Source organism: Desmodus rotundus, chromosome 11 (genome assembly GCF_022682495.2).
Source record: "Desmodus rotundus isolate HL8 chromosome 11, HLdesRot8A.1, whole genome shotgun sequence".
NCBI classification, from domain to species: Eukaryota; Metazoa; Chordata; class Mammalia; order Chiroptera; family Phyllostomidae; genus Desmodus; species Desmodus rotundus.
The window spans coordinates 101,755,235-101,769,956 of record NC_071397.1 but is presented as its reverse complement, the minus strand read 5'-3'; the positions used below and the strand labels follow the sequence as shown (position 1 = coordinate 101,769,956).

The following is a 14,722-nucleotide window of genomic DNA, read 5'->3' as shown; positions in this document are numbered from 1 at the left end:
TGGGGTGAGGGACTGCGGACCTGCCACTGGAGCCTCATTGCTCAGCGAGAGGGCAGCGGCTGCACCCCTCATCTGCCGTCTGGCGCACGGCCTCCCCGGGAGACCTTCTTGTGCACACCTGCAGCCCCCCTCGCAGAGCCCCCAGACCCACCCTCGGCCTGCAGAAGCATGAGGCCAGAGCAGCCGTTACTCCTTCCTGGCCAGAACGAGGTGCATCGGCGGGAGGCCTGGCCTGGACTCCCCAGCAGGCACGGCCCAAGGTGTGGGGCAGTTCTGGTACAGAAACGGACAGAGCGAAGAAGCACAGTGTGGGGCTTGACGGGGTCCCACTGGGGGAGGAACACAGCTATTAATGACGGGGGATGGGGTTGGAATTCGGGCTGGAGGTCAGGTGACAGCATGGGCTGACCGCTGACATCCTCCAGGGTGACCGTCCTGCTGCCCGCAGGCGAGGCCGTCCTTGTTCTCCGGGGGTGCTGCCCCGGGGGTCGGGTGTCCGGGGGTCTGGTGTCCGGGTGCTGCGGCCCACTGCCAGGTCGTGGGCTGTGTGTGCACACATGTGTGTGCACGGCAAGTGTTCCTGTGCGTGTGCGGAGTGCCTGCAAACACCAGCCGCTGTTGAAGCTACAGGAGGGTTTAGGGGTGATGGTTGTCCTACTGTTGCAACCTGCATACACGTCTAGAAATTTCTGCCGCGAGAACTCGGGGGGACGATTCACGCCGGTGTTTCAGACTCTGTGTCGTGGGCCCTACTTCCTGGCCCTGGAAAGCCTTCGTTTTTCTGTCCGCAGTCCGGGACCGCGTCAGGTCGAAGATGGAGAGAGACATCCTGGCAGAAGTGAATCACCCTTTCATTGTGAAGCTTCATTACGGTAAGTACGGTAAACAATAACGGAGCACGAGACAGCGGAACCCACTTTGGAGAGGACCCAGGGCGGCTGAGCGCTCCGTCAGGACAAGACGCCCCCAGCCACTTCTCTCCCCCGGGCCTGATCTCGCTGCTTGACCTCTCCAAAGAAGCAAGAGGCCTGTTTTTGCCACAAAAACCTTCCATGCGGCGGCTATACATTAGTATCATTGTTATTCTTTAGTTACTGTCACTGGTTAAGTAGGAAGAGTCTCCTGACCCAGATTGGGGTGAGTCCCTGGCATTTTGGTGAGGCGGTCCTTTCTTTGGACCCAGAACAGTGAGCCCCCCTTCTCCCCCGCATGGTATGTGGCCGCTGAGTGCCCGGCCTGGTAAAGGGAGGAGCTTCACAACCTCTGCTCACAGCCGCTGTGATGCCCATTTGTCAGAAGACAAAGCCGAGGCTCAGAGCGAGGGTCTTACCCAAACCCCTTCCCTGCGGGGCCGCATAACCCCTGTCTCTGGGCTTCCGGCCCTTCACCGCGTCAGAGAGTTCGTGAGGGAAATATTCCCATCTGAAACGGGTAACGTGGGGGCGGCCGGGTCTGGCCTGGCCATGTTCAAGGTCAGTGCCCTGCTGGAGCCACTGACCAAGTCCAGTGCTGCAGGAGTGAAGCTGGCCCCCTGCCGGGTTCAGAGGCTGGGGAGGGCCGCGCTGGGGGAGTTGCAACATTTGCCCAAATCGGGAGTGGAGGTGCCTCTCCTGACCCACGTGTCTGTGCCCACGCCTGGGCCAGGGCTTTACCCTGGCTGAGGGGCAAGAGCTCCATCTGTGCCCTGGGACACGAGCAGCGAGCCCGTGGTGGTGGCAGGGCACTGCGATCAGACCGCGGGCGGCTCGCCCCCGCCACACAGCCCAGCGGCCAGCGCTCGGGCCCCAGCACTGCTGTGGGTGGGCGGCAGCCGGATGACGGGTGTAAAGAATAGAGTCCCCGGGGGAGGAAGGGAGATGCAGCCACACGTGGAGCCACTGTCCTCGCCAGACACCCTCCGGCCAGGGTGACGCTAGTGAGCCCCGTTGCACCCAGAGCCCGACACTGACTATGGTGACAAGGACAGCAGGTGGGCCCTGTGTCCTTCCTTCCCCTTTGTGATTAGAAAAGGAAGGAAGGAGGGAAGGAAAATGAAAGAAACCTCAAGACCCTTAAAAGTGTAGGAAATGGAACTTGTTAAAGTGGAGCCCCTCTCCCTGAGTCCTGCCTGCCCCTGCCGCTGGCTGTCTCCAGCCCGTCCCAGCCCCGTTTCTGAAGCGACCCAGCGTCACAGGCTGCACAGGATCGTCTGAGCCCGAGAGACCGAGCCCGGGAAACGTCCACTGCAGGGGGCCAGCCGTAAGGACAGGGACCGCTGACACGCTCGCTCGCTCTCCTCCCACAGCCTTTCAGACGGAGGGGAAGCTCTACCTGATCCTGGACTTCCTGCGGGGAGGGGACCTCTTCACCCGGCTCTCCAAGGAGGTGAGGACCCCCCAGGGGTTCGCAGGCTGTCTGCTCTGTCCGGGAGGCCAGGGGCCAAGAGGGGGGGGGGGCCTGAGGGATGTGCCCATGAGTGTGTTCTGTGTGTGGAGAGAGTGCATGTGTGTGTTTTGGTCACCCCTGCAGTGGGTGTCTGGTGCCCCCTGGAGCGGGTGCCTGGCCCCTGCCCATCTACACTGGCCTGCGCCTTAGGAACTGGGCTAATGGAGACATTGGGTTGCCCACTAGGCACTAAACTGCAGGAGCGGCTGTGGTTCTCCTACATCGAGTCTGGTGGAGGAGAGATCAGCAGCCAGCAGAACCGGCTGCAAGTTAGCCCACGGCTGTGCCAACAGCTTAGAGAAGAAACGTCCAACCAGGGAAGGTGCAGGTTGAAGGTGGAGGGCAGAACAGGAGATTCCGCAGGCCAGAGGGAGGGGCGACGGAGGGGCCAGGCACCCGGGCGCCACCACGGGGCTGGGGCCCGGGGAAGCATCCTCTTGTGAGATGGATGTGCCCCGTCTGAGTGAACCGGACCCAGTCACCAACCAGTCCCCAAGCTTACCAGCCAGCCTGGAACCGACTTTCAGGCCTGCCTGCAGAGGGAGAACTGTGGGCTTCTGGTCCTGTGACATTGAGTCTCATGGTCAATGTGAAAAACAGTGTGTCGTAACGATCCAGCCTCCTCTAACGTGGCTGCAGAAAGTACGTGTGCTCCTGACTGCTGCCGGGGGCAGGGACATGCCCTCGACACAACGACCTTGGAGTTGTATGAATTTCTAGCCCAAAGCCAGGTGCCCTGACGCGTGACCTTGCCACCCACGTGTCCCGTGTCCAACTGTCCCCATGCGCCCGCTGACTGCACCACGTGTGTGTCGTCTCAGGTAGAGCCCCCGCCCCCACCCAGGGCAGACAGCAGCTCACCTGTGTGTGTGCGCAAACCCCGGGGGCCGTGTCAAGTGAGAGGGAGAAGATGTGCCTTCTGCCGTGTTTTTGAGAGCTCCTCGCCAGGCTCTTGCTGAGGCTGGTGTTAAATCTTGCAAAGGTACACCAGAAGGACTCGAATGAAAGCATGGACCCCGAGCTGGGGGGCCTGCGGGGCCTGAGGGACCAGAGGACAGGAAGCTCCAAGCGCCCCTCACGGGGCCGGTGACGTCATCGTTGCAGGAAGTGCTCTCTCGCCCTCACTGACCTCAGGACGGTGAATAGAGCCTCTTTCTGCCGCAGGAGCCAGAAGTGCATTGTGGGGGTGTGGGGGCGATCTCGTGCAGAGCAGGGCCGACCCGCACGGTGCTTTGTGGGGCTGCGTCACCGTCTCTCTGGCAGAAGGCCTCAGAGCAAACCAGCCCCCAGCAGTCTGTGCTCCCGCTCGCTAGGTAATGTTCACGGAGGAGGACGTCAAGTTCTACCTGGCTGAGCTGGCCTTGGCTTTGGACCACCTCCACGGCCTGGGCATCATCTACAGGGATCTGAAGCCGGAGAAGTGAGTGAGCTCACCCCTTGCTGCCAGCCCGCATTAGCGCCCCGTCTCCACGGGGGGTCACACCAGCATGCAGGCTAGGGACATCCTCCTGCCGGCCCCTCCCACACTGGGGTCCCAGTGGGGTGAGCAGATTCCACCTGCTCCCCTGAAAAGGGGCCCAGACACCAGTGTGGCTTCTGCTGAATTACACGCCATAGTCTCAGCCCGTGAGACCTGATCCTGGGGGAGACAAGGCTAGAGCTGTGTCCCTGCTCCCAGGTGTCGCTGGACAGGTGGGCTGCAGGTCCTCACAACCCCCGACCCCCATCCCTTCCTGCCACGAATGAGGCTCCTCCCTCCTGAGATGGTGCCTCCTGCCCTGGGGACATCTCAGACCAGGCGCCTCCAGCTTCAGGAGGCCCTTTCAGCTGCTTCAACCAGAGTGAGCACACTCTTCGGTGACAAGTCAGGCGGGCTTTCCTGGGAGCTTTTCTCAAAGACAGTGGCACCCGATTCCCCAGGCCCGGACTCCAGTGAGATCCGCTCACGCTGGGCGGTGATGCCCTGTGATGCCCTTGCTGGGAGAGCTTGCTCGTCTAGTCTAAAGCGGGATGGAAATCCTCCGGAGCGATGCGTGTCCATTTCCGGTTTTGCTCTCCTATTTCCCCGTAGAGCTGACACACGGCTTAGGAGTGGCCCCGTGAGGCACGGAGAGGCAGGGGGCTACTTTAGGTTCAGTGTCTGGCCCAACAGTCATCCCTGAAGTAACGTCACTGGTTTTCTCGGTCCCGGTCACTGTCCTGTGCGTCCACACCCGCCCCTGGACGGCGTGGGGCCTGGTGGGAGCCCCAGCTTTGGCCAGGGTGGCCGGGCGGTGTGCTGAGACCGCAGCAGGAAGGGGCTCCTCGCTGGGCCCTAGGTCCCTCCTCCTCCTCCTCCTCCTCCTCCTCCTCCTCCTCCTCCTCCTGCGCTAACCGAGAAGAGCACACAGTCCTCCCTGAAGCAGCTTCCCCACTGGCGGCCTCGTTCCCAGGAAGCCTCTGGCTTTGCCCAGGAGCCAGGTGGCGTCCAGCATGGGGATGCAGAGCCTCTGCCTGTGACCAAGGGCCGAGACGCTGCGACAGGGCTGCCTGAGCCGGTGTAGACAGACGGCCACGTAACCGTAAAGGCCCGGCCTGAGGTCCCCACAGAGGGAACAGCGTGCTGTGAGCCCGTCCGCCGCCACACGCGAGTGTGAGCAGGACGGCTTTCCCATGCTCTCGGCTGTGAGCCCCGAGCCCCTGGCTCTCTCTCTTTTTACAGGTCGAAGGGATCTTTATCCTTAAAAGTGTGACCCGCAACTGCAGGGCTGGGAGAAATGGGTTCTGTTGTCAATTAGAGTTAGTCAGGAATTAACCTTGAAAGCTGCTCATGTCTGGGCAGAGGTTAAGTGTCACTGAAAAGCAAAGATAAAAACAGGGTAAATTGTCACCTCAATTACATACTGGACAGCAGGCAGCTCCCGCGTGGAAACAGCTCCCCAAGTGGCCCCTGGCATCCCTGGGCATCCCAGGCTCCCTGAGGCTGCCGCACCCCCAGCACGTCGGTCGCTGATAAAGCCTCTGTTCTTCCCCCACCTTTCAGCATCCTCCTGGACGAAGAGGGACACATTAAGATCACAGGTGTGTAAAGGACGCTGGACTCCCTCGGGTCCCCCTCTCCTGCCACACCGGCCCGGGATAACCCCCGTCTGCAATGGCTGGGTGCTTTATAGCTGTGGGCTGGTCAAGTGGCCGGGTGTGTCCTGAATGCTCACACTTCCCTGGGGTCCCTTCTTGCCTTCCCTTCTTGCAACCTGAGACCCTTCTAGCACCTTCCTGCAGGCAGAGCATCACTGGGTGTTCTGCTTGGCTGTCTCAGACCCGAGGACAAATGTCTGTGGTCTCACTTCCGCATAGTCTCTGCCTTCATTTCCGTGGGGTCATCTCCCCTGTCAAGGCCACGTTCAGTCAAACAGGAGATACCCCCCTATTCCCACGACACCCATCTGTGTTAATTTCCTCTCGGTGCCGTCCCAAACCACCACACACGGGGTGGCCTAAAGGAACACCCATGTGCCATCGGGAAGTTCTGGAGGCCAGGAGTCCAGAGTGGTCCACGGGCCTGAGATCCAGGGCCCGCAGGGCAGGTCGTTTCTGAAGCCTCCTTGCCTGGCACAGCCTGTAGGAGCCACTGCCATCCCCTGGCCAGGCACAAATTGAAAACAACCCCTGACATACTCAGGTGCAAAGCAAGTCACTCAAGCAGGGAGTGAGCAAACCCACCGGGGTGCTGGATAGTCTCGCTCCCGCACGTGGCCCTGGACAGGGGTGAGGGCGCCCTTGTCTTCCTAGGTGATGACACTGAGGGTGCGTCCCCTGAGACCCATGTGGTCACTGGGTCCTTCGTGCATGCACAGGTGTGGCGGGGAGGCAGCCCCCCCATCCTCTCCCTCTGAGCCAGCGCCTCCCTCCCGTCCTGTCAGTGGCCCCATGTACTTCCAGGCCCGGCTGCTGTTCCATGGGGGCCTGTTAAAGGCTTGGAATTCACAGCGGTCACTAAGAAATACAGTGTCCTGATGTCTTCTGAAGGCCTGCCCTCAGTTTGTAGACTCCCTAAGAATGTGCAGGCACCGTGGCGCTCGGGTCCCGCCGGGGTGGAGTTGGGCCAGACAGAGCAAGTGGGGAAGTGAAGCCCCCGGTCGTGCCCCCCGAGACTGAGAAGGCTGTGGGCTGTCCCTTCTCTAGATTTCGGGCTCAGCAAGGAGGCCGTCGACCACGACAAACGAGCCTACTCCTTCTGCGGGACGATCGAGTACATGGCACCCGAGGTGGTGAACCGGCGGGGGCACACACAGAGCGCCGACTGGTGGTCCTTCGGCGTGCTCATGGTGAGCGCCCGTCCCCCGCACCTGCCGCCCCAGGCCGCGTCAGAGACCCAGGGTGACCCGGGGAAACTGTGCTCGTTTCCAGACCCCCCCAATCCTCACCCCAGCATTTCCGGGCCACCTCCTGCTCCCACCCCAAATCCCACCCTCAGGAAACAGAACTGGGATTCAAATAAGGGACAAATGTATTAAAAGTCAAACATCTAAACTTAATTTATGTTCTTAGGGGCTTAACACAAGGATCTGAGAGATGCGGTGATTTCCATGTTAAACATATTTTTATTTCCAACACAAAATCCTCCCACTTAGTCATAAATATTAACACGGGCCAATATATACGTGGAGTCGAACGTTTTCACATCTGCGTCTAGAAACTGGAATTTTCTTTAGGTCGTGTGTTTGCAGGTAGAGCAAAACCAGACCCTGTCTAGGCCTGCATTCCACAGCCCTGCTAGAAATGGGCGTGGCTCCCTGTCCCCGCCCCCTCTCATGGTCAGTCCTCCCAGCCCCCGCCACCCTAGGTGCAGACCTGAGGTCTCACGCTGTGGATCGGAGGCTGGGTGAGAGCAGCATCACGGCCCTCAGGGCTGAGCACCCGCCTGTGTCTTGTGTACTGAGCCCAGGAGGAAATTCGGCTACAGAGCTCGAGTGGGTTTGGCGAGGCTCATCCGCTGGCATGAGGCTCTGCCACGTACTTTCCCAGCCCCTCTCTTCCCATGGACATGCCCGTACCCTGGCTGCAGAGCCGCGGGGCTGTGACCCCCACAGGCCAGAGGAGTCACTGGGGAGCCCCCGGCTGGTCCCCGGGAGGTCTCGCAGGCCATGGACACTTGGTCTCTCGGTGTGGTCCTCGGCCCCCAGGGCTCAGCAATGCTGGCCGGCGGGGCAGACACACAGGGGGCCACTCAGGGGGTGGTTCCCACGCCTTGAACCACACTGAGAGTGTCCATTCTCGGTGGCCGACTGAGCCTGTCTCCGGGGTCGGCGCATTCCCACCCCGTCACCCACCTGGGAGGACAGTGGAATTGTGGGGAGCAGGCCGTGCCGTCAAGCAGAGTCACCGAGGCTCCGCCGTGTGCCCGCAGCGCCCGACCTGACGCCGCAGGGTTCCGAGTAGATGTGGGACGTGGGCACAGGCCGCCCGTTGGGGCTCCCTCTGCTGCTGCGTCTGTTGGTCTGAACTCTCTCCCTGCGCCGTGTCTCTGCAGTTCGAGATGCTCACGGGGTCCCTGCCGTTCCAGGGGAAGGACAGGAAGGAGACCATGGCCCTCATCCTCAAGTGAGTAGGCAGCGCCCACCCAATACCTGTCGGCGCCTTCTGTAGGGACCACCCACCCTGGGGAAACCCCCCAGCACCTGCAACACCTCCTGCTGCCCAGAGCCTCAGTCGCCGAAGCAGGGTGGGAAGCAGGCCTTGGCGATAATGGTGAAGACACAGATACAGTGAGTGGCCAGCCGGAAGGGGGCCCCGAGGGCTCTGGTGGGCTCGTCCACCCCAGACCAGGCTTCCACCAGCCAAATCCTCTAAGCTGTCCAATGGCAGCGTTCTAGGATGTGGTGGCTGGTGACCTTCAGGAGGGGAGGGCAGAGGACTCAGGGTTCCAACGGGCCAGGCCACGGGCTTCCATGCCTTCTCATGGGGAATCATTCACCTCGCAAGTGAGCTTGGCCATTAGGGCCCCCAAAAGAGGGCCCACCCCAGTGCCTGCCTCGCTGCAGCGTCTCCAGCGTAAGCAGGGGCCGTCTGAGTGGGGCCCTGGGGTGGGGAGGCAGGGTGGGGGCAGCTCCTGGAGGGGGCCCAAAGAAAGGGTCTCCGGGGCAGGGCTGGGTGAGCTGAAGGGCACCGTGAAGCAGTGGGCCCCCAGCTCCAGCCCGCTGAGCCCTGCAGACGGACACGCAGAGCTTCAGGGTCTGTCGACGGCGCCGTGGTGCACACGGTGGCGGGGAGCAGGGGGTGGGCAGGACAGGCAGGTGGGGAAACCCCAGAGAGAGGCCTCCTCCCTGCTCACGTCCTGTGGCCCCAGCCCTGTGTTTTTGTAGAGATTACCTCAGCTCCGTTTCATCGTAAGGGGGAACATGACCTTTACTGTCCCTGAAGCTAAGAGAGTCCCCTCCAGCAAACCCCAGGGGTGGACTCGTGACGGGTCCCCTGGGGGTGACAGCATTTCACAGGGGGCAGCTCCCAGCTGTAGCCCCAGGTCCTGGGGACCTGAGACCCCCACTGGGGGTGACAAGCCCAGGAAAGATTCCCAGGGCAGGATGTCTCTGCTGTTCTTGCCAAGGCCCCTTGTTGCTGTGGGAACGTCAGAGTTAACTCCCGTCCACAGTGACTTCTGTTCACGGGACTGTTAGGGTTTCTTTTTAGTGACTTTATTTTTTTTTATTACATTTTCTGAGTTTTAATTTCTAATATGGTCGACATCACAGGTACAGCCGCACGAACAAACAGCCTCTGGTGCCCTCTCTAAGCTCAGAGCATAAGGGGGCTGAAGTTCCAAACACTGGGGCGCCACTGCCCCAGTCCCCCCAGGCTGCTTGGTCAGTTACTGCTGACTGAGCAGGTCACGGAGGGCCGGGGAAGCGAGGGCCAGGGAAGCGGACGCTCTCGGCCCGTCCTTCCGGCCCAGCCCTGACCCTGACTCCGACCCCGACTCTGCCTTGCAGGGCCAAGCTGGGCATGCCACAGTTCCTCAGTGCGGAGGCGCAGGGCCTACTGCGCGCCCTCTTCAAGCGCAACCCGTGCAACCGGCTGGGTAAGAGGCTGGCGTCAGCCAAGGGCACACCCAGGAGGGGACGGGCGGGGCCCCTGCCCCCCAGCCCCATTCCAGCTCCACATTCTCCCCAGGCCGCTGATGGGTTGAGGGGGTGGGGGGATGCTCTCGCCTGCCTCCAATCCATGGCTGTGAGGACTCTCTGAGGTCCAAACGCCCCATCACCGCCCAGGCAGCACAACCTTGCCTACAAGCCACAGTTTCCGTCTTCCCCGAGTGGCGGCACTACTTCCTGCCTCTCTCACTTCCTTCCTTTTGGAACTCTGGAAGGCACACTTGGGAAGCTGCTTTGTTTAATCCCTCTTAAGGTAAAGAAAGCTCAACATCCACGAGAACCGAGGTTTACAGAAGGTGAACCAAGTCCGGTTCACTTCCATAATAAAGCTTTGAGAAGGGTCCCCAAGCTGCCGGGCAGGGCGGGGTGCCCAGGGTGGCCGCACAGGCTGAGCGTCCACAGCCAACACCCTGCCGGGTCCTTGGGTCCTCGGCCCTGACGCTCCCTCTGCCTTGTCCCATGACAGGTGCTGGCAGTGACGGAGTGGAGGAGATCAAGCGTCACCCTTTCTTTGTGACCATAGACTGGAATGTAAGTGGCTGCTGTGGCCCACACTGCACACAGGGACAGGGAGGCGGGTGGGGCACATCCGCCCAGTACAGACCGGAGGTCAGTGTCAACCTGTCACCTGGACAGGGCGCTTTCCCGATCAGGCTGGCGCTGCATGGGCAGAGACCTCCGGCTCTGGGCCTGAAATCTGTGAGCTGCCAAGGACAGAGCAGGGCCCCTCAGCCAGCAAGAGCCCCTGGGGCGCTCGGGGGAGGGGAGGGGTGCTGGGCAGGGCTGTGCAGCCTGTCCAGGGCTGGGGCCTCTGGGCACCCCAGGGTCTGCGTCTCCCGCCTCTAAAGGCCCCCACTGGGCTCTTGTGGAAGGTGTTAAAGATGTGACCCAGGCTGTTGAAGACAAAGTTATTCGTGACACTTGTTAAAGACTACATAAGACTTTTCCAGGGGCCAGGGATATGGGTGGGGCCTCCCAGTGGGGGAGAGAGGCTGGGCTCTACTCTGAACACAGGTGCACAAGTGGTTCCAGCCAGGGAGCAGGGGGTGTCAGAGGTAGAAAACCAGGGTGGGGGGTTCTGGCTGAACAGAGCCACCAGGATTCTTGCTGAAGGCAGGTGGGGCCCCACACCCCCTCCCCCTGCCACTCTCCCCGCAGAAGCTGTACAGGAAGGAGATCAAGCCGCCCTTCAAGCCTGCGGTGGGCAGGCCCGAGGACACCTTCCACTTCGACCCTGAGTTCACGGCCCGGACGCCCACAGGTGTGTGCCCGCCGCAAGTGGGGTGAAACTGTGGGTCTTGCCCACAGTGGGTGCAAGCACCAGAGCACCCCAGGTGCAGGGATGCTTTTGTGGAAAATGGGTCAGTTCTGTGGGATTCCCTTTTATCCACTCCTGTGTATGCCCTTCTGCAAGATCTGTGCTGAAGGTCGGCGCCCCCAGATGATCGTAAAGCGTTTTTCGTGCCTCCTATGCCTCTGGTCCCTGGTCCCGCCTGGCCACACAGGTCAAACACTAGCTGTTGGACCTGTAAGGACCCATCTACCTTAGGCAGGTGGCCCTGAGCCTTCAGTAGCCCCTGTGTCTCCTCCGTGCATGGAGAGGCAGCCCTGGGCAAGGACAGCAGCCGGTGACTACAAAGTTTCTGTTGCTGATGAAAGTGTAGCAGCTCCCCGCACAGGCACCCACCCCCATAGGCAGTCAGTGCGCCTCCTAGTCTGCCTGGCCTTTCGAACATGCCCTGATGCTCCAGGACGGCTGAGCTCTTCCAGCCAAAGCCCTGCCGGAGGATCGCGGTGGATCTAGGGGCTGAGTGGAGAGGGTGCAGCACCTGGCACCTGGGGACTTTTAAGGCCGGTCAGACCTTAGAGCCAGAATTCTGTGCCGGCAAAAGAAAGGGCAGAAAGCAAGCTCGTGTGCTGTGCCCGACGTCTCCAAATGTGTGTCTGCTGTCTCGCAGGCTGTGACTCAAACACTGGTCAGCCGAGCTTCCTGGTTCTCGTTACGAGTTTCTAGCCCAGCACCTTGCAGTTCTCCCCCAAGCACCACCTGCTCTGATCTCGGTACCCAGTGGGGACTGGGAAAGTGTGTGCCAGGTGACTGGTCCAGGCGGAGACCCGAGTCGGCCCCTGGCCATCCGCAGTGCTGACGATGTGACTGCCGCTGACGTGCCCTGTCACCAGGCGAGGTCTCCCTGGGACAGCGGTGTGTGGTCGTCACTCGATGCAGGGAGAGCCCACGGCTCACAGCTTGGGTCCCGGGCTGCAAGGAGCCACCCCCATGGCGATCGTCCCCAAAGTAAAACGCTGGGGAATAAAGCCCACGTTCCCTGCGGCAGCCCCCCCACCGCACCCCACGCCTGCTCCACCGGGAGGGCTAAACCTCGTCGTGCGTTGCTTCCATGTCAAGGGACAGCATCGACGCAAAGCAGACGGGTAGGAAGTAGGACAGAGCCACGAGATGGCCTTTCCTGTCCACTCTGCAGACACTTACGTAAAATGCGTGTCTACATTTTTTGTGTGAGTGCATTACGAGAAAAATGTGAATATGTGTAATTATAGGTTTCTATATCTGCAGTTATATTGCCACACGGGACTTCACTGCAATGTAACATATATCACAGTGCCAGGTCCCCCCTTTTCCGGAACGTGCTTGTGGTCCTTTGGTGCCCGAGCTGGCTTTCTCCCTGTGACCCAACACGTGGGTGGCAGAGCCGGGCGCCAGTCCACGCCGCTGCCCCAGCCGCTTACCCGAGTCACCAGCACTTGTCCACCCCAGGGACGCCCCCGGAGGTGCACCACAGCTGATCCCCCTGTGACTTCCCTGGTGCCGAGTGTTGACCTTGTCGCTGTTCCCCCGCTGTCACAGACATGGTGACCACGAGCACCTCCCACCCTTCTCTGAGCATGTGCAGAAGTGGCTCTGTAGGGTGCACTCCTGGACATTGAGGTGCCCTTCACCGCTGTGCTCGTTGTGCCTGCCCCACTGTGCAAGCGCCCCCCAGCCCACGGGGTGACGACCGCTTTCATTTCTGTGCGTCCGACGGGCCCCGTGTCTCCCCAGTTGAATGGACATGTGCCCCCGCATTGAGCCTGGGCTCCCGCCCTTTGGCAGGGAGGTGTTCGCCCTTCCGTCTGCCCCCGTGTTCCTCCTGGGCGCTTCGTCCTTGGCTCATCGGGCTCCGGGAGCTCGCGATCACGGAGCGTGCTTTGACCCAGGCTGCTCCAGGGCTGTGAACACTCCCTCCCCAGCAGTGACTTACCCTCTGGCTCTACTCCATGGTTAACCCGAACCAGGGCCAGTCCCACAGCTGCAGGCTTTCCCTCAGATCGTCCAGCACCTGAGAAGTCAGGGTCCAAGGCAGGTGCCCCTTCCGGCTCCTGCCACCAGGGGGCGGGGCGCCTCGCAGGGGGGAGAGCCGTGCACTCTGCGCAGTCCCTGCAGGTGCGGGGCGGGCGGGCAGTCTCAGACCTGGGCTCTGCAGCATGGTGCGTGTGCCCACAGCTCCACCCTGGGTCCCTGGTGGCTTTCCGCCTACGCCTGCAGCGGGCCGGGGCGGAGGGTCGTCGTCAGGAGTGGTCAGTGAGTTATGGTCAGTGATTCCCAGACAGCTGTTGTTCCGGGCATTGTGGCCATTTCCGCCGGCACCCCCCAGAACAGTGCAGTTCCAGGTGGTTCCCCACGTCCACCCCTGCTTTACCCCCTTCTCTGCCACACGCACAGCGTCGCACACACACGTGACTCACCACACGCACACAGGACACAATATGCCCCACGCCCCGGGGAGTGGCCACACCACAGCCCCTCAGCACTGCCCGCAGGCTGACTTGCCCCCCGCCCCCCGCAGACTCGCCGGGCGTGCCCCCCAGCGCCAATGCTCACCACCTGTTCAGAGGCTTCAGTTTCGTGGCCTCCAGCCTGGTCCAGGAGCCCCCGCAGCAGGACCTGCACAGGACCGAGGTCCACCCCATCGTGCAGGTAACCGGGGCGCCCGCTCCGCAGGGGTCATCGAGTGCGTGACGAGGGCGGCGTGCTGCGCTGCAGCCGGGTCCACAGTCGGCCGACGGGGGCGTCTTCGCCCTGGGGAGTCGAGCCGGGAGCCCAGGAGGGCAGCCCCCTCTGTGGGCGCCATTTCCCTGTCCTGAACTCTGCCCTCGGGGGTCAGCGAAGGTGGCGTCTTCATAGAATTCTCTTCCGTGTGAATATAGGCAGATGTGGGGAATGCTAAGGAGAAGTCGTGATCAGATTTTATTTAAAAACCTGGTCGGGGCAAGTGGACGGCATTGAATTTCGTATTCCTCTCCCCACGACCTTTTGGGAAAACACGCGTGTCCGAAGCGGACATGGGTGTGACAGTGTGCCCCGGTCTTGGTGGCTTCCTGTCTGCACTCTGAGCGGGCGGGGTGCAGGGTGTGCACACGGGCAGAGCCGGTGGTGACCGGGACGTCATGGGGTGGGGTTTCCAGTTAGATGCTCACTTGCACACACCCTGCCCCACCGGGCCGTCCCTTCCCTCCCAGCTTCTCAGAGCGCTGGGGGAACGTGGCTGGTCAGCCCACGCGGCGCACTGTGGCCTCTAAAGTGGTCGCTGCAGGAGAGGTGGGCGGGTTGGGGTTTAGGTCGGGAGCCAGCACTACCAGCTCCATGGCCCTAGTCAGAGGACCCCCTCCCTCCAGCGTCCACGTCCCTGGTCACCATCTGGGCGCCCCCTTGTGGCTGCGCCGTGTGCATCACCCAGACCCCTGATGCGCTCTGCCCGGTCTCCCTGCAGCAGCTGCACGGGAACAACGTCCACTTCACCGACGGCTACGAGGTCAAGGAGGACATCGGGGTGGGCTCCTACTCCGTGTGCAAGCGGTGTGTACACAAAGCCACTGACACGGAGTACGCCGTGAAGGTAAGGCTGTCACGGGCCGCGCTCTGCGCCGGCTGTGCCCCGTCCCTTCACCTCTCCAAGCCCCAACAAGCCCGTGTTCCATTTGCTGTGACAGGCCATCCATTTTCAGTTCTGTTCAACTACAGGACCTGACCACCTGTAGCAGCCTCGGAGACAGTACATGCTGGAGGGACAGTTTTGGGCACTCTGTGGTTTGGAAAATCGAGTTGGGGACAGGCGTAGCAACTGGCAAAAAGGAAGGGACAGAGGGAGGAAGGAGGGGAGGTGGCTACA

At 61.6% G+C, this 14,722-nt stretch overlaps 1 protein-coding gene across 3 annotated transcripts in view; it reads left to right on the top strand.

The window, feature by feature from the left end:
- RPS6KA2 (ribosomal protein S6 kinase A2) overlaps positions 1 to 14,722 on the top strand; it is a 153,148-nt gene that overhangs the window by 122,031 nt on the left and 16,395 nt on the right. For all 3 annotated transcript variants that reach the window (XM_053913948.2, XM_045188969.3, XM_024552244.4), the window contains 11 exons: positions 792 to 872; positions 2,285 to 2,364; positions 3,738 to 3,844; positions 5,447 to 5,484; positions 6,589 to 6,731; positions 7,937 to 8,007; positions 9,393 to 9,481; positions 10,021 to 10,085; positions 10,713 to 10,815; positions 13,400 to 13,530; positions 14,324 to 14,449. In XM_053913948.2, the coding sequence (XP_053769923.1) occupies positions 792 to 872; positions 2,285 to 2,364; positions 3,738 to 3,844; positions 5,447 to 5,484; positions 6,589 to 6,731; positions 7,937 to 8,007; positions 9,393 to 9,481; positions 10,021 to 10,085; positions 10,713 to 10,815; positions 13,400 to 13,530; positions 14,324 to 14,449 (1,034 nt within the window). The remainder of the gene's footprint in view (positions 1 to 791; positions 873 to 2,284; positions 2,365 to 3,737; positions 3,845 to 5,446; positions 5,485 to 6,588; positions 6,732 to 7,936; positions 8,008 to 9,392; positions 9,482 to 10,020; positions 10,086 to 10,712; positions 10,816 to 13,399; positions 13,531 to 14,323; positions 14,450 to 14,722) is intronic.